Source organism: Cryptotermes secundus, unplaced genomic scaffold (genome assembly GCF_002891405.2).
Source record: "Cryptotermes secundus unplaced genomic scaffold, Csec_1.0 scaffold828, whole genome shotgun sequence".
Taxonomy (NCBI): Eukaryota; Metazoa; Arthropoda; class Insecta; order Blattodea; family Kalotermitidae; genus Cryptotermes; species Cryptotermes secundus.
The window spans coordinates 121045-147055 of record NW_019720720.1 but is presented as its reverse complement, the minus strand read 5'-3'; the positions used below and the strand labels follow the sequence as shown (position 1 = coordinate 147055).

The 26011-nt window shown below is 36.4% G+C and overlaps 1 protein-coding gene across 2 annotated transcripts; it reads right to left on the bottom strand.

Moving 5' to 3' along the window:
- Positions 1-14: 14 nt before the first annotated feature.
- LOC111872104 (protein O-glucosyltransferase 2) lies at positions 15-26003 on the bottom strand. Of its 2 annotated transcripts, none has more exons than XM_023865676.2 (9): positions 25673-26003; positions 21362-21567; positions 18605-18816; positions 17023-17270; positions 14130-14367; positions 10603-10902; positions 7407-7620; positions 5539-5610; positions 15-811 (listed from the first exon to the last, which is right to left on the bottom strand). In XM_023865676.2, the coding sequence occupies exons 1-7, from the start codon at positions 25846-25848 to the stop codon at positions 7444-7446; spliced, it is 1557 nt and encodes a 518-aa protein (XP_023721444.1). In that variant the 5' UTR covers positions 25849-26003; the 3' UTR covers positions 15-811; positions 5539-5610; positions 7407-7443. The 2 variants fall into 2 exon arrangements, with proteins under 2 accessions (XP_023721444.1, XP_033610489.1); XM_033754598.1 differs by lacking the exon at positions 15-811 and adding an exon at positions 2383-4914.
- Between the last annotated feature and the right edge of the window lie 8 nt (positions 26004-26011).

The window sequence follows — 26011 nt, the reverse complement described above, 5'->3', positions numbered from 1 at the left end:
ATAATTAACATACATTTAGCATAGCTTTGAAACAGTTTATTCCAGAAACTTGAACATGGTACCAAATTTATGCATGTATATGATGTACTTATTTTCTTTTTTCCAAAATTTCTATTTACTGTGCCCCACATGAGGTTCAGGCTGTTCTCTCTCACAAAATGCCATAAATAAGTGACACATATCGTTTTAAACACACTTGACTCTCTTCAGAAACTTTTTAATTTATATGGCATTCCTATGGCTACAAATAAAGTTGTGGAAGGTGAGAGGTCTGAAGTGCGTGTCTGACAATGACTTTGTTGGTTTGAAGTGAGATCAGGACAAGAGAACCGAGAAAATAAGAATTTTCTTTTCAAACCAATGTTTTCACTGCAGAATGTTCAGAAATCATTATGTTTTGAAAAAGATCAATTTTAGGACCATGTTGTTTCTGAACCATGTGCACAAAGAGGGGAGAGAGAATTTTTTCCTTGATAGGTTTGTTCTTGCTCACATTAAAAGGCATTTGCATTATTTCATTTTAACATGCAGTTTTAATGACATAATAGGATGTGAAGAATCGGTTCTCCAAACTGAGTTCTTCGGCGCAAACTCTATTTGGTGTTGCCACTGCAACTCTTCTGCTAGGCTTTCATTCCTCTCACACTCAAAGCATACTTTTCATAACAGTTCACACCATGTACAGGTATTTTTTGTTGCCACATTGATTACATTATGCACTTAGTCTGTGAAAAGTTTCATTTCAGACTGAAAACCAAATGACTTTTCATTTACTCAGTACTGTTACTAGAACAACTTCATATTATGCATCCTGAAAGAGAAACCACCTTTTTTAAAGCAGTTTTTACCAATATATTACAAAAATTAAGCATATATATTCAGACATGAAGTAAAGGCAAATATTCAAAGAAATTGAGGAATAATGACTTGCCATTTATGATAACACGAAATTATTCTTTGCCGCTTTGCAGTGCTTTGATAAATGGTGTTTAACACGCTAATCCAAACAGTATGCATTACAGATTTCTGTTAGCATAATTAATTAGATCTGTGATTATAATACTTTGCGGACCGGACGCATGATATCAGGCTTTTCACTTTTAAACATGGTGGACCGGTCGCATGATATCAGGCTTTTAGGACACATTAGGTTGTAACACACTATACCTTGCTCTGGTGCCATGCAACTGCAATGAATATTGTGTAATAAATCTTTGGAATGTATGCTAGGTATTCAGTAACTTGACCTGGCTGGCTAGGGTCCCTACTCCAAAAGAAAATAAACTTTGCCCCTTCCAGCCGTTTATGTACCAGGCAGGAAGTTAGTTGAGGGGGAATGTGTTTCAAGGACAAAAGTGGTTGAAGGCAAAGCGATCTCTCTGACTTGTTTTCCGATGAGCTATCTGACGTGCCTTGTGGAGGAGTAGTGATTAGTGACTCAGACAGTGGAAGTGACAGGGGTCAACAAAGAATTGTGCCCACAGATAATAAAAGTGAAAGTTGCCTTGTGGCTTATAAATTGTGCCATTTTCAATTCATTTTTTGTTTACAAAAATCTAAACCCTGATTCAAAATTGAAATACAAAGCATTTCTGATGAATGTGGCAAAGGCTTGGGCTACAGACCAGATGGTGGCGGCAGAACCAGAGTCAGACACTCCCATCCCATGCAGGCCTCATGTGGACACCCCCGGGTGACTCTCGGGTGATATGTGGAAACATACCCTCATGAAAATTGTGAAGGGTGAACATTCCAAGGGGAAGCATCCTTTTAGGCAATGTCATGTTTGCACAGTTGACAAAAAAAGGACTGACTGTCTACATTTACAAGTGTGTAATGCCACTTCACAAAGTGGAATGTTTCCAGAAATATCACACTCTCAAGCACTTCTAGCATTGGTAAGGGTTCTCCAAAAATTTTAGTTCAAAAATTAATTAGGAGATTTTATATTAATTTTTAAAGTGAACAGTGCACAAGTTAGGGTAGTAGGTATAAAAATGCCGATCCCCAGGGTGATTTAAATATTTAAATTGCCGGTCCACAAAGTGTTAAATCATGTCTAATTTTTGGACCAGTAAAATAGCAGTGGCCTTTGCAAGGATCAGTACTTCTTATCTGTCTCAAAATGTATTTGTAATCTCTTCCCCCCTCCCCCATTAAATACTAACCACAATGATTAATGTTTAAGATAAATGTAGATCTTAATGAGATCTCTATTGTATCATGTTCCTGTTTGTATACGATTTATATTTCAGAAAAATTCAAAAGTAATGAAGTTCATTTTGAGCTTTATAGTAAAGTAGGAATTACACTGGTCTGATGCAGACCAAAACGAACGTTGCATCATTACTTTAAATTTGTTTATGCAGTTTTTCAGATTTCTTAAATTAGTAACAGTAATCTGTTATTTCAGATATATGAAAATTTCTTTAATATGAATCTTGGTACATTACAAAAATTATAGGCACACGGAGGATAAAATACAGTACATCAGGATTGTAAATAGCTCTCATATAACAAAGCCCAAAATGTTGGGTTCTCGGGGTTTACCTATGCGGAGGTATTTTACTCTGTGTGTGTTGTGGGGGCAGGTGAAGAGTATTATTCCTGGAAACTGTACTGTAAAATATTGTTATGCCTGTAGCTAGACCTGGTTACCAAAATTACATTCATGGCCATGACACTGGTTATTGTGTTCATGAAATCATGCATATACCAGATAATGTCTGTATGCAATTGTGTGACTGATTCTATGTATATGGTATAGCAGTCAGGAAAGAAGACCGAATATCAATAAAATTTCATCATGTACATCTCTAAGAATTGTTGCTACTCCGTTCACAGTTGTGTAAGGTGGTTTAGCATTTCAAAAATAAATAACTACAATAACGGAACATCTGTAATGTGTCTGGCATTTTGCATACATTTTACATACTCTGCTTGTGACTACCAAAACAATTTATATAGCGTAACGTTAGTTCTAAAATGACTTCTAGGTGGTACTTGTATTAAGACTGCTTGTTTCAAGGGTATTTTTAAAAAGGGTTAAGGTAGTAGTAATATTTTATTCAGTACTGTGAATGGAAGACGTGAGCATGACATTTTAAAGTACTTGGATAATTAATGGATTTTTACTTAGGTATCTTTAAACATCTAATGCAATTTATAATTAATCTAAAAATTCATTTTTATTATAGCTGTAGTATCAAGATGTTTTTAGAAATAAATGATTATTCAACAACTTTGAATTTTGTAACACATTATGAAAAACCATGGCATAATCTTTATCATATCTGTTTTGAATCCTTATGGTAATAGTTTGTGGCCCAAATTAAATAACAGCATTTAAATAAAACTGTGCCCCCCTTTTTAAAAGTGTACATTTCTCTAAAACTATTAATGACAAAAGTATGAAATAAGAAATATCTTATAACAAACAAAACATCAACCACTGAATTGCAAAATTTCAGGTCTGCAATTTGTCATATGCAAGAGACTTCAGTATGAAGCTGTTATACAGTGAAATCAAAATAAGTTGTGCCTGTTTCATTCACATGGTTGCCGTGTGGGACTCCTATGGTTTTCCCATGCCAAGATACAGTTCTCAGCAAGTTAGTGTAGTGTGATAATACACAGGTTGACATCACATTTTTCATGCCAATAAGGTCTTTGTTGTAGACTGAATTGGCAAAAAAGTGCAACACTTTTGTGTGGGTGGCCAGTGCTGGTTGCCGCAAATTCCAGGCAGTTTATTTTTGTCACTGCATCATGGCTCATTGGGTTGGTGTCTGCCATTCAGTGGCTTGGTTACAGAATCTATTTCTCTACCATTGCATGTTTCATAATGTTTCCATTCTCATCACAGTAATTCCCAATTTTTGGTGGATATCTGTTTATGGTTCAATTAGCTGTACTATTAATAGAGCAGCCTAGAAGTACTGAATGATATAATGATACAACTGTTGGAAAGGATGTGGAACAAAAGTCATGTTCCACTCTGAGGAACTATCCAGGCATGTCTGGAGGGACTGAAGAAAACTACATAAAATGTAGGTCATGGCAGTCAGTGGTCCACTGAGATACAAACTGCCCACCTCCCAAATATAAGCCATAAAAGTTACCACTTCAGCCAACTTGCTTGTTAGGCTATAACTCTCTCTTTTGTATTTCAGGACCATGGCCATCACCTGTTCCTACTCCTAGAAGCGAGCAGAATTAATACCATTCGTGACCCAGTTTCCTTCCCCATATTTTATAAACAACCTGCCACTTTACCACTTTGCTCACTTTTACCCCAAAGATGATGCTAGTATCCCCCTCTGAAACATTTATGTCATGCCCATGAAGGCTGCAATATAAATATAATATGAAATTTGTACTGAGTCTACAAACAGTCCTTCAGAGAGTCTGGTAAGTCATGCCCATCTGTATGATATGAGCCTAAAACAAGTACATTTCTGGTGCTGCCACATCAGTGATATAAGATCCTTTATCATATATACACAAACATTTTTAATAGTACCTGCTGATCTGTTGTATGCAGTTGGAGAATTACAGAGAGCATGAAAATGCACACTAGACTGAGTCCTTGATGATCTAAGTTATGAAGCCAGACAATCTGCTAATAAAATAGTGGACAACCCTGATAACCTTTTCCTTGGAGCTTGCCACTTTGTTCTGACAAGTAAGACACAATCACAGAAATCTTGGAATGAAGTTTGCATTATGTAACTGACATCATACTCTGCTTTTGCTGTAGTAATTTGGAATTATGTCTCGGCAGTGGTAATCTCATATCAGTTCTCCTTGACCTCCTTGTTATTCATAAGCAATTAACTCAACTCTCTGAGTCCTCTGTGTCACACCATAGGTAAGCGCTTCATATATAGCTTATATTCTGGTGGGTGGAATGATCTGTAGCATACAATCACAATACAAAAGGCCAGTAAAATGAATCTTTAATGTGCCCTAATGTGGAAGGTTGCTGTAGTGAACTGCAGGGTGTGTGAATCAATGATAGTGCTTTAGTTACTTGCAGTTATGAGTGGTGTGTATAAGTGTTCAATAAATCCAATACCAATCCACACCCCATCTATAGTCACTCATACTTGTGACAATACATTTTCAGGAACATCTCACTGCATATTCATCTGAGGGAAAATGTATTGAATAAGAGCTATACTGTCATATTACTGTTTGTAGGCCTTCAGAATTTAATATAAGCCAAAATCGATTAAAAATTATCACTAATTATAAGTCAACTAGCAAACTCTTCACTATGATTCGTTATGTGTTGTAACAGACAGAGTGTAAGTCATTATTTTATATGGCTTAGTCATACCCGAAAAACAATGGCATAACAACAAATGTGACAGGTTACTCTGCTGCTTGTAATACTGTCAGAATGAAAGCCAAGAGTTGTTGCAATGTTCAATCGTGAATTCCCTACTATACTTGTGTCACCATTTGAATCAGTTAGCCCTGACAGCTGCATAAGCATGACAGCAACAGACCATTTTAAACAAATTATATACATACCTCACTTTATTTAGCCAACCTCCACAGAACATTAAAATGCTGACAGCCATTACACTCGCATTAAGAATCCACCTGAAAAAGTGTAACATAGATACAAGATGGTAACCTCATGAAGCTGAATCAAAGAAAGGTAGACCTATTCAAATTCAAACCTATTTATCAGTGACAGTATTCTGTCAGTATGAAGAGATGAGCTATGTTCAGGAATCAAGATTATGTCTCTGTAAATGTTTATGGATCAATAATCACAAACAAAAGAACTAACCATAACTAACCTAAAAGTCAGTCTTAAAAGGTTTATGGAAATAATTCCAGGCATGAAAATAAGCTTTCCAAATTTGCAGAACTTTGTCCAAAATAGCTGGTGTATCTGGAACACAGCATGTTTATGCCATTCAACAGTATATGAAAGTAAGGTGTAAGAGAGTTGCTCAGGACATTAGCTTGGACCTGTATACAGCTCATAAAATAAAAACGTAAATTTGGTGAATGTGATTCATACCCCACAGTATGTCCAAACTGTGGGCATTTAAGACAGAACTGCCCTAATAACTGTGACCGAGAGAAGTGTAGCTTCAACTCATTATTACTCCAAACAATAAAAGAAATGGAACAGAAAAACAAATAAAGTAAGCAACTAAACACAATAAAGCAAACAAGCTTGCCAATCTAAAAGGAAAAACATAAATAAATAGAAATAATAAAGAATGAACCAAATGGTTATTCTGGACTACTGAATATTTGGGCTTTGTTCATCATCTGGCATTTTACAGTAACATTCTGGAAAATGGATCTATTGCTGTTCTTAGATGAAAGTGTGGGAGGCACATACTCTGTTGGGTTTCTTAGAAACAGCTAACCTCAGTCACTGGATGAAGTGTTCCCTAGAATACCAGAGGATGAGTATGCCCAAACACTCAAGAATCCAAAGTGTCATTCACTGTCATCAGAACCTGTTAGAAATGACACCAGAATTTTATTTATATTTATATAAATAACATTTCAATATCTATTGGCAGTATTTATTTTACAAGTTCTTTATCCAAAGTCTGAATAGAGCTGACCTATTCAGTTTTGCATGAAGTTAATCTAGTGTTGTTCCCTATGAATGGTCAATGCACTGAATAACGAACCCAAACTTTCCCGAGCCAGTAAACTTTTATATCCAAGCAAGAAAATTTGTAATGATATACAGCATTCTTCAGTTCTGACTGACTCTCCTAGGATCCTTTCTAGCTAGAATAACAATTGCCAAAATCATTCTGTTTAACATCCTAGACAAATTAACTTTGTGAGAGTATCTGAAATAAAATAGCATTCTGAGCCTTGATGGGGGGAGAATTTGATTCTCTCCTTTAATTCAACAGACATGTGACTGGTCGGTGTCTGGTCTATAATACGTTTTCTGCATCAAAAGAATGAAGAACTGTTAAAGTGGGGGATACAGTTAAGTATTGCATGAAGCTCAGCCATTTTCAATAATGGACTTTATTTACAACAGCAGGTTTTCTGAGGAAGTTTGATTTATCCTTCATCATGATTTACCATTTACAATGCAGCTGCAATTAATTCCTTACATGCAAACCAAGTCATACCATATGTCATTTTTTAACAGTTCTTTACAATTACAATTTTTACAGTAAAAGAAAATACACCTTATTAAGTAAACAGCATTTTAACAAAGATATGATTGTCTGGCAGTTCTCTTCATAAAACATAATATACATATGTACACAAAATACTGACAAAAGAATATAGCTTATGTTCATTGCAGTTCTAATCAAAACATTGGTTTGGTTTCTCTATTGTTCAATATATATGTGTGTCAAAACTGTTTGTATAATGGAAACAAAAGATTATGACATTACCAATATTTGGAGGGAAATATCTTGCAATATGGCATCTTCAAAGCTCATCTCGAGTATTCATATCTTCTTCTCTTGTATTCAGATGGACAGCCTTTGCACTTTTGTCAGATCTATGACAATTACAGTCAGTGTATGGCTTGTCTGGTCCAGGCTGTGGAACATGCTCCATGTCATCCCGCACTTCCACATTTTCTCTGAGTTGATCACTCCATTCCTTAAAATAAACAGTTCATGCCAATAAAATCAAACTATGAAAAATGCAATGATATTAAATAGTTTCCATATTACCACGAGTTCAGAATAGGCACTAGCCAATGTATAAATTTCATCTGTATCTGCAATAAATAGAACTATTTTAGTTTTTTTTATGAACCAGATGAATCATGTCATAGATTTCCATGTCAGTTTCAATTTAGGACTGAAATAAAGAGAGTAATGTGGTCAGAATTTACCTGAAAAACATATGGAACACAATAAAGGAACTTCAAATATGATTTCAGGCTTTGGATTTCAATTGCAAAAGAACTTTCACATGGAATAAAGTATAAAAAAACACATAATTATGTAAATGGTCCCCTTAACTCACCAACATTAGGCATCCAATGCATGTATGCATAAAACAAATACTTTAGACCATAAGTGAAATAATTTTTATTAATGTTCTAGCAAGTCATGAGACATTTGGAGAATACTTCTATGTAACACTTTGTGACACCAATGACGAACTAGATAATCTAATAAAAGAAAGGAACATAGTTAACTTCATCAAAGCCCAAAGAATAAGTTGGCTTGGACACATCTCAAGGATGAAGGCTGGACGAACAGTTAAAAGAATATATGACTGGCAGCCACACGCCATAAGAAAGAGAGTCTGACCTAAGATTAGATGGAAAGATGACGTAAGGGAAGACCTAAAGGATTTAGGAATTTATAACTGGATAACTCACATACAGGACATAAGTAGTTGGAAGGAAATTGTTCAGCAGGTCAAAGCATTCATGAAATGAAGCTATTGAACCTGTTGATGATGATGATGATGATGATGAAGAATAAGAAGACGAGGAGGAGGAGTAGTTTGTGATACCATTTAAAACGACACATGAAAGAACTAAGTAAACATAAAAATGTCATTATTATCGTTATTTTTAGGGCAGAATTTCTTTGCTAAAACTGTATTCTGATTGCTTCCTCTGGTAATATTTACATGTTAGTGATTCTTGTGGAAAGTAGCCCTAATTTTAGGTCCCTTAACAAAACTTCAGATGACTGATGGTTTATATAACAAGCCAATTTTTAGTGTATATTTTTCCTGTTAGCTGTCATGGACTTAGCCTGGTCTCAGGTGTTTATAACCTTAGCATTTTGTGACATCGGTTTTCCAGTGATTAAGGCTAGCTCTTTCTTAGGGACCCAACAGAGTAGGTGTCTTCTCTCACCTGAGGACGGAAACAGATTCAGTTTCCGAAATGTTGTGTTTTTTCTTAGTTATTTAGAATCCGGACGATGGACAAAGTCCAAAAACCCAGTATCTCTGTATGTTCATATGACTTCAAGATTTGACACCTTTTTTGTCAGGGTACTTGATCATTTTGTTTCTTCAAAGACATTGGCAGGTACACACATTATATGAGAAGCACAAGAAATTTTTCAAACCTGTAAAAATTGTACTAAGGAAGGCTGCTGGAAGGAAATACTACCCACAAACAATCAGCCAGACATTTTACCTATGATTGGACCATATGCAATTTACTTAGTTGGGAAACACTACACAGAAATTAATAATTCTCAGAAACCAGTAAAATCTCTGAAACTTCATATTGCAATGCCATCCACAATATTTGAGGTGTTCTATTCATTAATGGAGAATATTTGGACCGAAGAGAGATGAAGTGACAGGAGGTTGGAGAAAACTGCATAATGAGGAGCTTTATAACTTGTACTCTTCTCAAAGTATAATTAGAATGATCAAGTCAAGGAGGATGAGGTGGGCAGGTCACGTAGCGCGAATGGGGGAGACGAGAAATGCATATAGGATATTGGTGGGAATGCCAGAAGGAAACAGACAACAGGGAACACCATGGCATAGGTGGGTGGACAATATCAGAATGGATCTTAGAGAGATAGGATGGGATGGTATGGATTGGATAGATCTGGCTCAGGATAGGGACCAGTGGAGGGCTCTTGTGAACACGGCAATGAACCTTCGGGGTTCCATAAAATGCTGGGAAATTCTTGAGTAGCTGCAGAATTGGCAGCTCCTCCAGAAGGGCTCAGCTCCATGAGTGAGTGAGTAAGTAAGTAAGTAAGTAAGTAAGTTCTATTCATTAATACAGTATCAACCCAACAGCCCCAGGCACAATGCAAGGCATTTTAACTGATGTTGAGCCACAGAGAAAACACCCAGTCAGCAAAACACAGAATCTTTAACTTCATCATATATGCTTCATAAATGAGAAAGTATTGTGACTATGAAAGAATCACTCTCAATGGATTTACACTTTTTCAGCGTACCTGACTATGAAAAAGTAGTTTTTGGAATTCTGTCTGTGTGCATGGCTGCATTTGAACAGTTAGATTTTATCCATGTTCGGTATTTAAGATTTCATCCATTCTAAACTGGTGCCAGGTGACTTCAAACATTCCAACTCCAAAATACAAAATTACTACTTTCTTAAAAACAAACCTAATGACTTTGATTAAATTTTGGTAGTTTATGGAAACTCTATCCCTAAATAAAACTGTAGGGCTCCAGATGTGAAATGTCAATCTTCCCACAACCTGCCTACTGGTCAAATATATTTCACTGTTCAATAATCAGCAACCAACAATGGTTTAATGAACAATCAATATAATTCCCAAGGTAATGTAAACTAATGTAATGCCATCATACACCATGTCTTTGCACTGATTTTTTATTTTCAAAATCCACTTGGATGAGCAAATATTTGCTGGAGGGCCAACCCTTGTCAGCTGTATGACTGTTTATTCATTCAGTATATTCATAGACACCATCCACATTTGAAGGCAAGTATGTTCACATGCACATAAGTGAAGGCAATTTAAAATAATTAAATTCCATGCAATGAATTCACTTGCCCTGATTTATTGGTAGAATAGCTATACTTTTATACAAGCCCTGATTTATTGGTAGAATAGCTGTACTTTTATACAATGTTAAAAAATGGCTTATACTTACTTTAAACAGTACTGCATGGTAGCAAAACACATCTTGTGGCATTAAATTCTCCTGGGCAAATTTCTGTCCAGTTCTTGCTATTGTTTGAGCTTCAGCATCATTATCCTTTGCCCAGCGTATTCTTTCCACTAAGTCGCTTAAATCACTTCTGAAGGGAACGTAATGTTTCCATGGTTCAAGTTCTTTATAAAAATACTCATAATATTTTGAATTCTGTTTGAAAACTAAAGAATCGCCTGCCAACAGGTAAGGAAATCTATATGCAGCCACTGTACCATCTATATTTATTTGGTATTTGTACTGAAAAAGAGATTTGGAAGACATGTAAAAAGTTGAAGTTCAAAAACAGAAAATTAGAGACACAAACTGTATTTCTGTATGAAGAGCACCCAGTTAATGAATATGGAGAAAATATCTGTAATTAACATTTTAAAAATATGAGGGAGAAACTGTATGTTAAATGTGCGAAGTCTTCTTGGGTGATCAGTCATGTGAGGACGGAGATCATGTCCATTTAGGGTAGCCTCCAAATCACTAGTCTGTGCTGGGGCAGCCATGAGAATAATCTGTGGTATAAATACAGTGTGTTGCCATGTCACTCATCACATCAACCCCTAAATATGGAAAAAGATAGTCTTTGAAACAATGGATCACCAGAGAAGACATCACTGCACATAGATTCTTTGCAAATTAAAATCATATGTGTGTAAACTATAGATGACACACCTAAATAGGAAAATACATATCAGTGAGAGATTCAAATGTTGTATATTGCAAAGCCTTATACTGCAAACATCATCATCAAAAAATCAGAGGTTGGCTGGTTTTAAAGTTTACATATGGATGCAAATGTATGTACATACTCAATTTAGCGCCCCAGAGGTTCAGTGTTGGTATCCTCCATTTCAATCAAATTATTTCACTGTCTTATTACAAGGTAGTATGATTAGAAATTTCCAGAAAACCCGAAGGAATACATACAAGATTTAATACTGTTATATGTACACCCATTGCTAGGCAATGTGTTGGTAAACAAGTTCCTGCAAAGAGAGATTCTTGGTAAAGAGTCTGTTGCTAGGTTACGCAAGAAAAGAGGAAGATGTTTTCCACGTCTGTTGTGACATCACAACAGTGGACAGTGATCACGTGACATTTTCTTTTTGTATACCCGACTAACATGCCAACGGGCTGGCTGGATAGTGATCACACGATGTGTTTACCATAGGTCCATGTCCAGTCCTTGGCTATATAAGTAAAGCAGTTAATAGCGGCATAAGCATGCGAACAAGCAACCAAGGAGATAGCCACGGGAAGTTCATAGTTGAAGAAGAACTAGAAGTCAGCCTGTGAAGACTTAACGTGTGATTAGAAGACTTTATTTGTGTGTAATATTCGGAGTGTGTGATTCAGTGAGACTGTTATACTCATAGTTCCCATGTTATAAACCCACGAAGACTAGTGCAGATAGACCGAAGAGATCAATGTGGAGCGACTGTACATTGTGTAAAGCAGCAATAGTGTAATAATTAATTGTAGTTACAACCTGTAGGTGATTAATAAATTAAAATACCAATGAAACCCGCATCTTAGTGACTGTGACAATATTATCTGTTGCCTTTAGAACAGATTCACATACAATACAATTCTATCACCATTGCTGAATATTTGGAGAAGCAGCCCAATGTAATTTTCTGGATTATTACCATGTGGTACTATTTTGTAGCTATATGAATACACAGCTGTGCTGTAACCACAGAAGCCAAAGTTAGGGCCTTGGACTACATTTCCTTATTTAAGACATTATTAATTTCGAAGATTTTTTTAAAAGGAATGACAAGTTGAAGGCTGAGTAGGATAGACCATTCATTTCGATAGCAGAGTCGGGATGGTGGAATTCTAATGCCAGATTTGTCAGTTATTTATTTGTTTTTATGTTTAACAATTTTGTGTCAAATGTGAAATAGGTGACTGGCTATTCTTCTAAGAGAATTTCTTTTTCATAAAGGAGGTTGACTGCTTCACCAAGAGTGATGCTTGATTCCTTAAACCACAACCCCTTCCGCATGCTGCAACAAACTTCATGACACCCTTTGGCTGCATTTCCACCAAAAATCATCACAATCATCTACCAGTTGCATATCCTTGTGGTATATTGGGAATTCATATCACCCTAGATATTCTAATCCCTGATGATTGACTATATCATGCTTTCCCACCACACAAATTAAATGTATAGTAGAGAAGAGATTCACAATGAAACAACTACAACTATGCTGCACCACTATCTCTCATGCAACTCTGAACTGGTTAATATGAAGTGACAACTGAACATCTTTCACTGCATATCCACAAGCTCTACTTTGTATGCCAGGCCCAGAAAGTTAACAAGTTTCATCATTCCATCACTTGATGACCCTTATCACAGGCAACAGGACTGGACACGATTATAATCAAGCCTAATTTATTCTCCTGATAAGAGTGTGTGTTCAAATTAACTCTTTTGTCTTTCTTTCTTTCTTTCTTTCTTTCTTAGTCTGCTCCTCTTATACCTTAGTATTCTGTCGAGGTAAGTAATTTTATTTTCTCTTAATCTAGGTCAGTTGGTAGGACCCCATGCATGGAGGATCAGCCCATTGCAAGGCTGTTACCTAACACAAACAAACATCCATGCCTTGAGTGGGATTCAAACCCATGATTCCAGAGGCCGAGTGAGCGAAGACAGTTTATGCCTCAGACAACACAGCCACTGTAATCGGCTAACTTTTCTGTACAGGAAAAAAATAAAATCTGTCATGGAATTATATGGAATTATTCAGAAATACCCATACAAGAACTAGTAAAGCAGTACAACATAGGTGAGCTGTTTTACTATAACAACTACAGTTTACTGATGTTTGGCTTTCATGGTGGTTAATCACTGACGTTCATTCTGTTCTTAAGTTGTTACATGATGTGGAAATAGGCAATGTTGCTGACCTTTCACAGGCAGATACTGAAAACACAATGCTATATATACAGAGTGTCCCAGGAGGAATGTGCCAGACCTCAGGAGGGTGTTCTTTATGTTAAAGTATGCCAATATAACCCAAAACACCTATGTCCAAAGTTGAATGGTTACGGAGATAATGGCCAGAGAAGTGTGAAACTATGACAGGTGTTACACACTTGTTGATTACCAAATACATATTAAAACTGGCAGAAATATGTGGTTTCTGTAATGTTAATAATGTACGTAACATCAAACTAACTTGTGAGGGACATGAAGCCATTAAATTGAACTACAAAAAAACTCGCAAGCCATGTCATAGTTGTCCTTAGGATTCCAAGCACTATACATGACACATGAATGGCAAGCACTGACATAAATGGCTGACTGCGCATTCTTNCTACATAGAAATTGAAGGCAGCAGGTATGTCCAAATCATTGGCAACATCGCCCACATCCACACAGCGTAACAACCCATGAAGAGAACAACATCAACAACAGTTTCTGTACGCATGAGTAGTCAAATTTTCAAAATACTCACATCAAAGAATTTAAAAAAAGATATATGTTCTGCTTTAGGTCCATAGTATTTCTCTTCATCTCTGAAGAAAAAGAAGTTTGTAAGAGTTACATTGAAGAGCTCTGGATGTTCACGAGCAATGTCAATCAATTTTAATCTCTCTCTTCGAGAGTCTCTGCCTCTCCAGAATGCTTTCTCAATTTTTTCTTCCCATTTCTTCTCTATATGTCCCTGGACTGACAGCATATCAAGCATTACTCTGATAACATAAAACAGAATTAATTTTAATCACTAAAGGACTAGAACATAAGTACAAGAATAAAAAGGGTGAGTTGTCTCCTTTAAGTCATATATTCCTGAAGACTAAAATAATTAGAAATATCCTTAAAACAAGAAAGTGCACCTTATCTTGTGCTGATCATTCACATCACTTTACTAGTCTCCATACATGATTAGACATGTGACAACAGTGCAGATATTCCACAACAAAAGAGATTTGCAATAAGCTGTCATAATTAGCACATAATAAACTGCAATCTGTCCACAGCTGCAAATTTACCATCCAACAATTACAATATCCATTTGCATTATGAAAGTCCATGACAGATTCTCTAAAAGTAAATTAACCATTTAAGAGCCCAAAAAATATATAATTATCTTGTGTATATTTTTAACCTACTTTCCTTCCTTGAGGAAGTAAGTACGTTCATGAGATTACAATGTCTGTGTGCCTCTCCCATCTATCATTTGAATGAAGAGATAGATCTGCTTGAAATGTGGTATGAATGTTATGCCATTACAGGCTACCCCAACTTTGTGATGTTTTTCCCCTACAATCAATATCAACATAGCAAATATAAACATGTGCAACAACAGCACTACAAGGTTCTTAAATGCTGAATGGTAACAAATCTTTGAAAAACATACAACTCTTGTTAGGGTAATTTTTGAACAATGTAAAGGAGCAACATGGCAGCCATGCAAAAATTTTCTTTACCTCTTGGTTTTATGGTGATAACAAATNGTGCAACATGGAAGCAGGTTTTATTCCTGTGTGTGTGTGTGTGTGTTTGGGGGGGGGTTCTCATGGACTGCCACCTTGATGTGGTAGGGGGGCTTTCACACCAAAGGTAAGGTAAAGCTTTCCTTATAACAGGCCATGGAGGCCCATAGGGTTGCAAGATCACCAAGGCTCCCACATTTTCTAGACAATCGATTCACAGTTGGCAGTAAGGTTGTCGGCCTTCTGCCCCTGCCACCCTTTACCCCCAAGAAGATTCCGGGTACTCCTTTCTGTTAGAGGGTGAGTTCACCCCAGGTCCATAGTGTGGCTGGAAGGTTGTAATATATATTACAAATATCTCCATTTCTGTACAATTTTAATGTTAATTTTAATTTTAACTTTTACTGTATAAATATCAAGTTTTAACTGTAAATTCAAATCATGTATATAAAACTCATAAGAACACAGTATGGATCCATAATGAATTGAGACACAATTCAAGAACTAATGCTAGTATTCTTATATGCCTGATGATGGCCCAACATGAGGGTCAAAATATATGTAGTGTCAACAGCCAATAAACAAATGTTGATACAGTAGTACTGTAATTTTTTTTTTTTTGGAAATACTGTTGTATAGACTGTTCCCATTATATATATATATATATACTATATTTGACACACAACAGGATGCATACATACTACAAAGATTATGTTTAGTTCAAGTGAAAAATTAAATGACATTGTGAATCGAACCTGTGACCTTCTAACTTGTAGAACAGTGACTCAACCAACTACATTACCATGTGCCACCTCACACCTAAGGCAATCCAAGAGAAAAACAGAAGTAAAGGATAGACTGGAAATGTGGCAAATTCTGAACGACAGAAAAAAATTATAAGCTTTAGTGCAGCTGAACTGGTTAGATGGAAAAGGAACATGACTGATGGTTGACTGATCAATTCAATTCAATTAGTTAGTTAGTTAGTTATTGGAGAGGGTGGGTTTCCCCATGCACTTACACCTGTCTTGGTCCATTGTGCTTCCCTCTATGATATTCTACCAGTCTCTACATCCTACCGGTACTGGTGCTTACCATCAGTCCTGCCCAGCCAGCGAGATCGGCCTCTACTAGCTGAGTGGTATCTATAATGCTTCCCCCATCTACCAGAGGTATTAGAGACTCCTGTTGGGCGGGAAACGTCCGTAATTTTGCTCAGCGGCCTCATTTGGAGACATGAGGTTCTTTTACATGCCGTAAAGCTACGACACGGGACCCATAGCTTAAAGTCCCTCCCGGAGGACTTGTTCCCTGAATTTTTCTGCCCTTAAAAATTCTACGATCTCCACCGGGTATTTGAACCCGCGTACTACGAGTCATGAGGTGGGAACGTTACCTCTAGACTACGGAGGCCGCTAATTCAATTCAATTACTCAGAAGGGGCTAACATGACTGGATCAAAGTAGGTAAATTTCACAAAATTTTCTCTCCTAACAGCACTTATATAATATACTATATAAACATGACCATTGTATGTGGCACTCAAGCAGTGTTCAAAAAGTACATAAAATACAAGACTGGTAGGCAGAAAAATACTGCACATTTTCCACACATGATGTTTGCACCTTGGCATTCTCAGTGATCTTACCTATTCTGAACAGCTTCTATCTTTACTGACCTTCACTCACTTTATGTTAAGTTCTGTCCTTGAAAGAAGAACAGAAAACAACTGAATTTCATGGTTAGAAAAAAAAAAGTACTTAATGAGTTTATGTTCAAACTGGATTAGTGTTGTTGAAAGGCTAGAAGACATAAAATAAACTTCATGCTTTTACAGATAGTTACATAAAATCATGGATAACAGCATCACAATTAATAGTTTCTACTGTGTAAACAGTTTAAACTTTTTACCTTCCCATGCATTCTAGGGTGGCTTCTGTAATGTCATATGTTGGCATGACAATGTCAAGGGTATCATTTGACCCACACCAAGAGAACATTGGGATGTATGGTTTCTGTCCAGTATGCACAAGTGGCCAATCACCTAAGTTGAAAAGCATTTCCATATCTGGGAGATAAACCTTCCGAGCCAGGGACAAAAGGATGGCATCCAAAAACATTTTAAATCCAACATACTGACCATAACACTTCCTATATACCTAGTAGTAAAATAAAATAATAAAAACAGTTGAAATTATAATATAATTAAGAAGTGGAACAAAATAGAAACGTTATCAGAAAATTACCATCCATTAACATAAAAGTAAATGAGACAAGTGAGAGCAGTGCCCATCAACAGGTTGACTTTTTAGATCTTAAAGGCTTCTAGGAAATGAGTAAGGTGCACTCAATTTATCACCATACCACATTTATGACTGACATTCCCCTTGTTTCAGGTAGACATGATTTTTTATTTAATTCTTTAATGAAAACTAAAAATAATTTATCTAAAACAAAAGAAAACTGACTTACATATTTTTCAATGAAAAAAAGTTAAGTGCAAAGCAATTATATGAATACAATGTATAGGCATCATTCCCCAGAAATACTGCTTAAACTGATCAGATACAGCATTGAAGACAAAGGAACCAGCTTGAAAAGATGGGGCCAGCTGCCCTTTACCCAATCCCCTCAGGAAGATTCCTGGTACTCATTTCTGTTACAGGCTGAGTCAACCCCAGAGTCACAGTATGGTTCATCGGGACTCGAACCCACAACCTGCTGGCTTGTAGCATAGTAACTCAACCATGTTACCATATGCACCTTATTTTCACCAGATTAAACCAATTTTTCAGAGTCATGAAATTGTCATATGATTTTTATTAACAAATCTGATGCAATTTTAAGATTCATAATTTCATTTTGGAGAACCTTTGAAACAGTGCTTAATGAATTCAATAATTTTGTTTTGAGAACAAATATTAACACTGCTTCAAAATTCTCTGTGCTGTTTTTCATGCCAGTTACTCTCTTTCCTTACATTTTCAGAAGCTAAAACAACTTTTTGAGAATTACATACAAATTTCTAACAAATAAAATCTTAATATACTAAAAACAAAATGAACACCTATCCAAAGAATACATAAAAAATTATTTTAACATTTAGCCCCTTCTACTGTGACACCCATGTTAGCTGCACACCCAAAACACTTAGTGAATATACATCTGATTCAGCTTATATAGGAAGAATCAGAGGCAGGTAATATGTGCTCAGAAGAACATTCAGGATTTGTTATGCTTGACAGAGGCAATGAACAGTTGGTGCAGTATGCAACGTATCTTAAAACATTTCAGTATAAGAAATCAAAGTTTCCATAAAAAAGATACATCAAAATTTTACTCGAAAATTATGGCTGTAAAAATTCCTAACATATTTTCACACTCCTGACAGAAACAAAAATCACAGAAAAACCATGTACAGGAATATTCCCTCAAAATGGCATATGTTGTAACTACATGTTCACTAACAAATCAACGAATACTTCAGCATTACCTGGTTGTCTTTTATTACATAATTGCATATACTCATGCTGCCTGGATGGCTGAATCTCTGAAGAGCAAGTGCTCGAATCTCAGTGAACTTTACATTTGGGAACGGTTTCAAATCTGAGCTGATTTGATCATAAGAGCTTTTGCAACCAAACTGTTTCAGCCAATCAGACATAGACTTTACTGGGCAATAACATCCATCAGCATAAACAGGACCTGCAGATGTAATTTGAAAACATTAAGATCAAACAAATATGAGTATCAAACCAAACTTCATTACAACACGATAAGCATGAGTAATAACATCAAGTTCATAATATACATGCATCATGAGATCACATCCATCCATTCAAGTTTCATCTTCTTCCAATGAAATTTGATACTACAGAAACTATAGTAAATTTAATTGGAAGAATTGCATTTCAGGTCATATTGGTCCACCGAAACTCTCACTTTACACAAAACCAAAACCAAACTTCACAACAAGCTTGTTGATGCACACAAAAAGTATGCCAGTATGCATACCATATAAAAACTTGTAAAAAAAAGGAAATGTGTGCCTCTGACTCCCTCTGAACTCAAACACTGCTATTACCAAAGCCCCCAATGACTGCCTCTACACCCCTAAACCTCACATCCTACTTTCCTGAGTTTCCTTGACAAAATCTGGTGTGAATTCCATGCCATCCTGATTCAAGACATATCCAGCTCACCACAATTAACTAACTGTAAACAGCAAGGTCCTTCTCAACATGCTAACAGTCTCTCAACTAGACAAGAAATTCATCACATTTTATATTCACAACAGACTTCCACTGCACCTTATCCTGTGCCAGATGAATCCACTCCATATTTCTTTATATTCATTTAAATATTACTCTTCCACCTATGCCTACTTCTTCCACATGGTCTCAACCCATTAGGTTGTCAGACTAGAATTTTGTATAAATTCTCGACTGTAAACTCCTAGATTTCACCATAGGTAACAGGTTACTTATATTAATGCTCTGCAGCAAGCACTATCCTTAATTGCCCGCTTATTTTCTCCTCCTTTAGGTACATCTATTTCTGTCTCTCTTAGGTTCAAGTACTTTCTTTCCCATTTGTTTTCCAACAATTGAAATTTATGTTCTTTCCTCAAGGTAAGAGATGACATTTCATAGGACACAAAACAAGTAGAAAAATACTGTTTCACACATATTATTCTTTTGTGTTTCAGAAAACACAAAGCATGATAACAATTCCTCAACTTTAATTATATTCCTTTTGTTACTGATATTGAATATAATGTGAGCATATTTTACAACCTCCAGCAAATCAATGAAGCATACAAATGGAAGAGTTGGTCACTTCACCCTACAAACTGAGCCACAGACATTCAGACTTCTAATAGAACTGACAAATCTACAGCCCAGATATTTTAAATTTAAAACCTATGTAGATTATAGGGGGCATGTGGTAGCATACCTGGTTGAGGCACTATGCTACAAGCCAGAAGGCTGTGGGTTTCATTCCAAGTGAGGTCACTGGTTTTTTTCAATTTACCTAATACTCCCAGCTGCACTATGGCCCTTGGGTTGATTCAGCCTCTAACACAAAACGTGCCAGGAATCTTCCTGGGGATAAAGGGTAAAGGGCAGCCAGCATGTAAAACTGACAACCTTACTGTCATCTGTGAGCCAACTGTCTAGAAAATTTGGGAGCATTGACATCTCACAACCCTATGGGCCCTCACAGCCTGTTACAGGGATAGCTTTACCTTTATGTAGATTACAGCAGGTGCTGGAAATGTTCTTCATAGTGGTCAAAGAGAGCATGAATTTTAACTGCTTTGTCTTCAATTTTATCCTAGGAAAGCACTGAAGAGCTATCACAAAGCCAGCTTATGTGCCTCGTGCCAGCCAACCCTAATTGCAATCCCAGTGTTGCTTTACTTTTTCTTACTGCACCTGATATGTGTGATACAAAGCCATTCACTCGGTCATGTCATTTTCTGCATCAAAAGGTCATGTGTGAAATATACATACTGGAACAAATGTTCATGTAAAGCAGGTGAAATGTGATTCTGCAAGAAAAGTAAGGAATGACCAGATAGCCCAGCGGTAACAATCCATAATTATATTTGGCAGGTGCTTGGTTCAAATCAGCTGTGACACCAGCTAGCCTGAACAGGGCTTTTCACAGTTTTCCACAGTACCTCTAGGCAAATGCCAGGATAGTACCTCAGTTGGGCCATTACCATGTCCTTCCAAATCCTTCTCAATTCATCAGTCATCCTACCACTTGATGTTACAGTCCAGATACTGACACCACCATAAAGTAATACCACAAAAATGAAAAGAAAATTCCAGTTATTACTTAAAAACAAAGACATAGTTGAAATGCTCAGTGTCCACTGAAGAGAAACTGAATGACACTGGTGCTATGCTTGAACACTCTTCTTGAAATTGCTCAGATGCCCTGCACTGGAAACCTGGATTTCAAATTTCATGTTTACTCTATTTCTCAAGAACTCTTAACATGTGAATGCAAACATTATACAGAGCTGCCTGGAATGCTTGCGTAACAGAAAGCATTTCTAGCGCCTACTGTAATGTGGATAAGTTTGATTTGTAATGTGTTTAAGCTGTAAGTTTCTTAGTAGCCCAACTGTGACCTGACTTAACAGCAGAAGCATCTGGCTCTAACACCACAGTGGTTCAACAGTTTGTGGGAGACTCTAGAATGGTCTCACTGAAGGTTCTAAGTAACATAAATTTACCTTTAATTATGTATGGTGATGAGGCAACATGAACACCTTTATACGTGACATGTATCGTGAAATTATGACATGTATGATATGTTTTGTATCTTACTATGAAACTTCCATCATTTCTATTCAGGGTATTTATCCAGACTCTGCAGTTATTGTATGAAGAATCTCCTGTTATCTGTACTTCAAACACATCTTCTGGGGACTCCTTCAGTCTGAAAAAATATTTTAATTGCATTAAAATTACATGAAACTGTAACCGTACAGTCCTTTGATTTTGTTGACCGCTTCCTTAAAATGAAAGAATTTATTAAGAAATATTCAAATATGATGAAACCAATCTGATAATAACCATTAAATGTAACCACAAATGCTGGTTTCTACAGTACATATCATACTTCAGCTGCAAGGCTGCATTCATGACTGGATATTAGAAAGACTACAACAGAAGGAAAGAAGAAAGGAAGCAAAGACAGCAACAATGACCTACTGAATGCTACTATTGTGGCATTTCCTTGTTGGCTTTGAGAGAACTTCATGAATAACTGAATTCAATTGAGAAATTCTGAACCAATAATACAGTCTAAGCTTCAACATGATTTTACTATACTATATTGAAGATGCACTGATGAAACAAATTACCATCATTTATACAAAAAGCACAAATTTCCTAGGGGTAGTAATAGATAGTACCTTGAGTTGGCAATTACATATTGAAGAAATCTGCAGTAGAATTAGCAGTAACCTGTTCATAATTAACAGGCTATCTAAAATACTCGATTTAAATGAAAGAAGAATGTTGTATTATGGTTTGATCTATCCTCATTTGTCTTATGGAATAATAGTATGGGGACATAGTGCTAAGACCCTCACTAGAAGAATTTTTTACTCCAAAAAAGGGCAATAAGATACACTGAAGGGCTAAAACATCTGGAATCATGCAGGGATAGCTTTAGAAATCTAAAGATACTAACAGCATACTTGCTATATACAAGTATACAAGAAACAATCCTATACGTAAAAAAAAAGTGTAACTGCACAGTGAATGAACGAATACATACATATAACACAAGAAATAATAAAGACTATCATATATATGGGCACAACTTAGAACTTTATAATAGTACTCCTTTAGTAGCTGGCTGTATCTTTTACAACAAATTGCCTAACAACATAAAACAAATAGAAAACAAAAATCAGTTAACAAGGGAATTGAAGAAGCTACTTATTCAGAGGTGCTTTTACTCAGCGAAGGACTATTTGAACGATGAATTCTCGAATATTGGCTACTGATATAAGCAGAAGTATATAGTATATAATGTATAAAATGTTTTATATCTTATATAATTTTTTAGTATTAAGATTGTTGTAATTTAAAAATTTATATTAGCTGAAAGACTTGTCCTATATCATTGTATCATGATCTACAGGATTAATAAAAGAATGAACGAATGAAAATGATTAAAATGTTCCCATTTAAACAGGAACCTGACTCTGTAATGATCTGTCCATACTACACACTAGTTCAATTATACACTTTGGCAATACTGTGAATACTGAGTGAATAATCTAATGTCTTAGAAATGTGTTAACAATGGACCATGCATTTTTCACAATATTCAATGATGTTCATGTATGCCTTTTCACATGTCACTTCAAAAAAAGAAAATCAGTCTGGAGAAGCACTATTTACCTTGCAGCCAGTGCACAAAGAGACAATACATTCCCAAGGCATGTGTCACAGTATCAAAATTCAGTAATGTGAGTGTCTGACTTGTATCTTTGCAGTCACTTATAGTGAAGACTCATTCGAGTATTTATGCAAGGAAAAGTTTTCCTTGTATTTAATTAAGCACCAAGACATGAAAATACATGAGGGGCTAGAAATCCAGCTCCATGCATTTTAACCTCTGTACTAGATAGAAGTGAGTGGTCGACTTCATGCCGTGGCCTTTCTATCAAAAGGAAAATATTCCCCAGCATCCATTTAATAGGAGACTAGGTGGATCCAGCGGTGGTCTGGATGATGTGAAAGAGAAAAACCTCTGTTCCTCTTGCGAATCAAACCCCAATTCCTTGATCATCCACCCTATGGACTAATCACTATTGAGTGTACTGTACTGTACAGATCAAAAACACAGTACACAAATATAAGATAATTTAATATTGTCACCTACACATCACATCAATTCTTGTTTTATTTACCCATCTGATACAAACAAGATACAGCCATTATCCTGTCCTTCCCAGAAAATCATTAATTACAAACTCCATAACTGTTATGTGAGATTAACACTTTGTGGACCAATGGCACATTTTTATGCCCAGCGCTTTTAAACATGGTGGACTGGTGGCATATCATTATGATTTTAGGACACGTTATGTTGAAACACACTATACCTTGCACTGGCACCACCCAAATGAAATGACTACTGCATAATATTATTCTGGAATGTTTGCTTAGTAGGCAGTAACTTGATCTCACTGTTTGGGTTCCCCCTCCAAAGGAAAATGATCTTTGACCCTTCACTCTCTTATGTACCAGGCAGGAAGTTAGTAGTGCAATGAGTCAAGGACAGTAGCGGTTGAAAACCCAAAACAAGAAATATCTGACTTGTTCTCCGACGGTGTAGTGATAGTGATTTAGACAGGGGACAACAAACAATTGTGGCCACAGACAATAAAAGTGAAAGTAGCTCCGATGAAAGTGCAGGTAGTAAAATTGCGGGGACAGCCACATGGGGAAAAGTAGACAAAATGCCTACTTTGGGACAGTTTACTGGAAATCCAGAGGTGAAACAAATTCCATCGGACCCAATGCAAGTGTCTGAAGTAGCAGAACTGTTTTTTGGAGATAGGGATACTTGTGTTGTGAATATGATTTCCACACTTTACAATTTGAGCATGGTTGATATTCAAAGGAGACATGGACAAGTAAAGAAGCCTATTTGTATTTCTGAGTAAAATATGTTCATGAAGGGAGCTGATAGAGCCGATCAATACTTGGCCTATTATTCTCTTCCTAGGAAAATAATAAAGTGGACAAAGAAAGTTGCCTTGTGGCTTATAAATTGTGCCATTTTCAATTCATTTTTGGTTTTAAAAAATCTAAACCATGATTTGAAACTGAAATACAAAGCATTTCTGATGAATGTGGCAAAGGCCTGGGCTACAGTCCAGATGGTGGCGGCAGAACCAGGGTCACACAAAGACTTAGTACGAACAGGCCCATCAACTCCCACCCCACGAAGGCCTCATGTGGACCCCCCAGGGCGACTCTTGAGTGATATGCGGAAAAATACCCTCATGAAAATTGTGAAAAGTGCACATTCCAAGGGGAAGCATCCTTCTAGGCAGTGCTGTGTTTCCACAGTTCACAAAAAAAGGAGTATGACTGTCAACATTGCAAGTTCTGTGTAATGCCACTTCACAAAGGGGAATGTTTCCAGAAATATCACACTCTCAAGCATAAAATTTATTAGGAGATTTTATATTAATTTTTAAAGTGAACAGTCCACAAGTTAGGGTAGTAGGTTTAAAAATGCCGGTCCCCAGGGTGATTTAAATATTTAAATTGACGGTCTGCAAAGTGTTAAGTGTACATAACATGGACATGTCAAGGGAACATTCCTCCAGCATGATACACCAGGTGTCATGTATACGTTCGTTACCAATAACATCATGGCCATATATCAGAAGACTCCTGACTTTCATATTCCTTGCCATGAGAACCTCAAATCTCACACTTTTTGGTAGCTGACATTCATATTACTCACTGTAAAAGAAGTCTCCTCCTTATAGTGGCATTATCACTGATTAGACCCAAGTATATAAGTGGAACTAGAATATCTACATCCTCAACACATATCTGATATAACTAACATGAAATGATTATTTAAAATGTTAAAAATCAAGTTCACACACATATGAAGAATCCACATCTGATCCGTTACCTTAGTCACAATCTGATTCAGAGCCATGAGTGTGGTGCAGATAATGGACTGCATCTTCACTTGTCAAAACATTAATTACAAAATAAACGGTCATTACCCCATTCAAATTCTAAGGCTAAAAATTAATATGGCTTTATAAATTAAGAGGGCCAGTTCTTGGAAATTCCCCTAATGCAAACTTGCCTATGTACACCACTATTTCAACAATCACCTAATATCTTTAAAAGAAAAATATCTTCTACTTCTTCAAAGGTTCACACGAATTTAAAACGAAAGAAATGTTAATGACACAGGCCTTATTCTAACCTCTCCGCTCAATGTTTTCAACGGAAATTACTTTACAATATAAATACATAGCAGAACTTACTTGAGTTTATGCTTATCCACTGCTACGATATAAAAATACCGTGCCGGCATTACAATTTTATCGGGCTGTAGCCCAGGACCCCATATCTGACATTCCGCGGGGTCAACTAAACCTTTGCTTCTAACCAAAAATACGCCATCCAAAATAAGGGCAAGTAACAGCAACAGCAAAACCATTTTACATAAAAGGAACAGCCAGAGAGTGTACAATATAAATCTACTATCAACCTAAATTGTACATATCATTCGTACATTAAAAATATATTACAATGCAATCCACTGCACAAGACCAATTTCATAATTACGTACACTACTTGAACTACCGTACTGCAACAAGCGG

Bases quoted from the DNA above. Each gene is read 5' to 3' on its own strand.
- LOC111872104 (XM_023865676.2), bottom strand. From the start codon at position 25,848: ATGGTTTTGCTGTTGCTGTTACTTGCCCTTATTTTGGATGGCGTATTT. The intron at 21,568-25,672 runs GTAAGTTCTGCT...ATATTTTTTCAG, and splicing joins GTGGATAAGCATAAACTCAA to ACTGAAGGAGTCCCCAGAAG. The intron at 17,271-18,604 runs GTAATGCTGAAG...TTTTACTACTAG, and splicing joins ATGTAATAAAAGACAACCAG to GTATATAGGAAGTGTTATGG.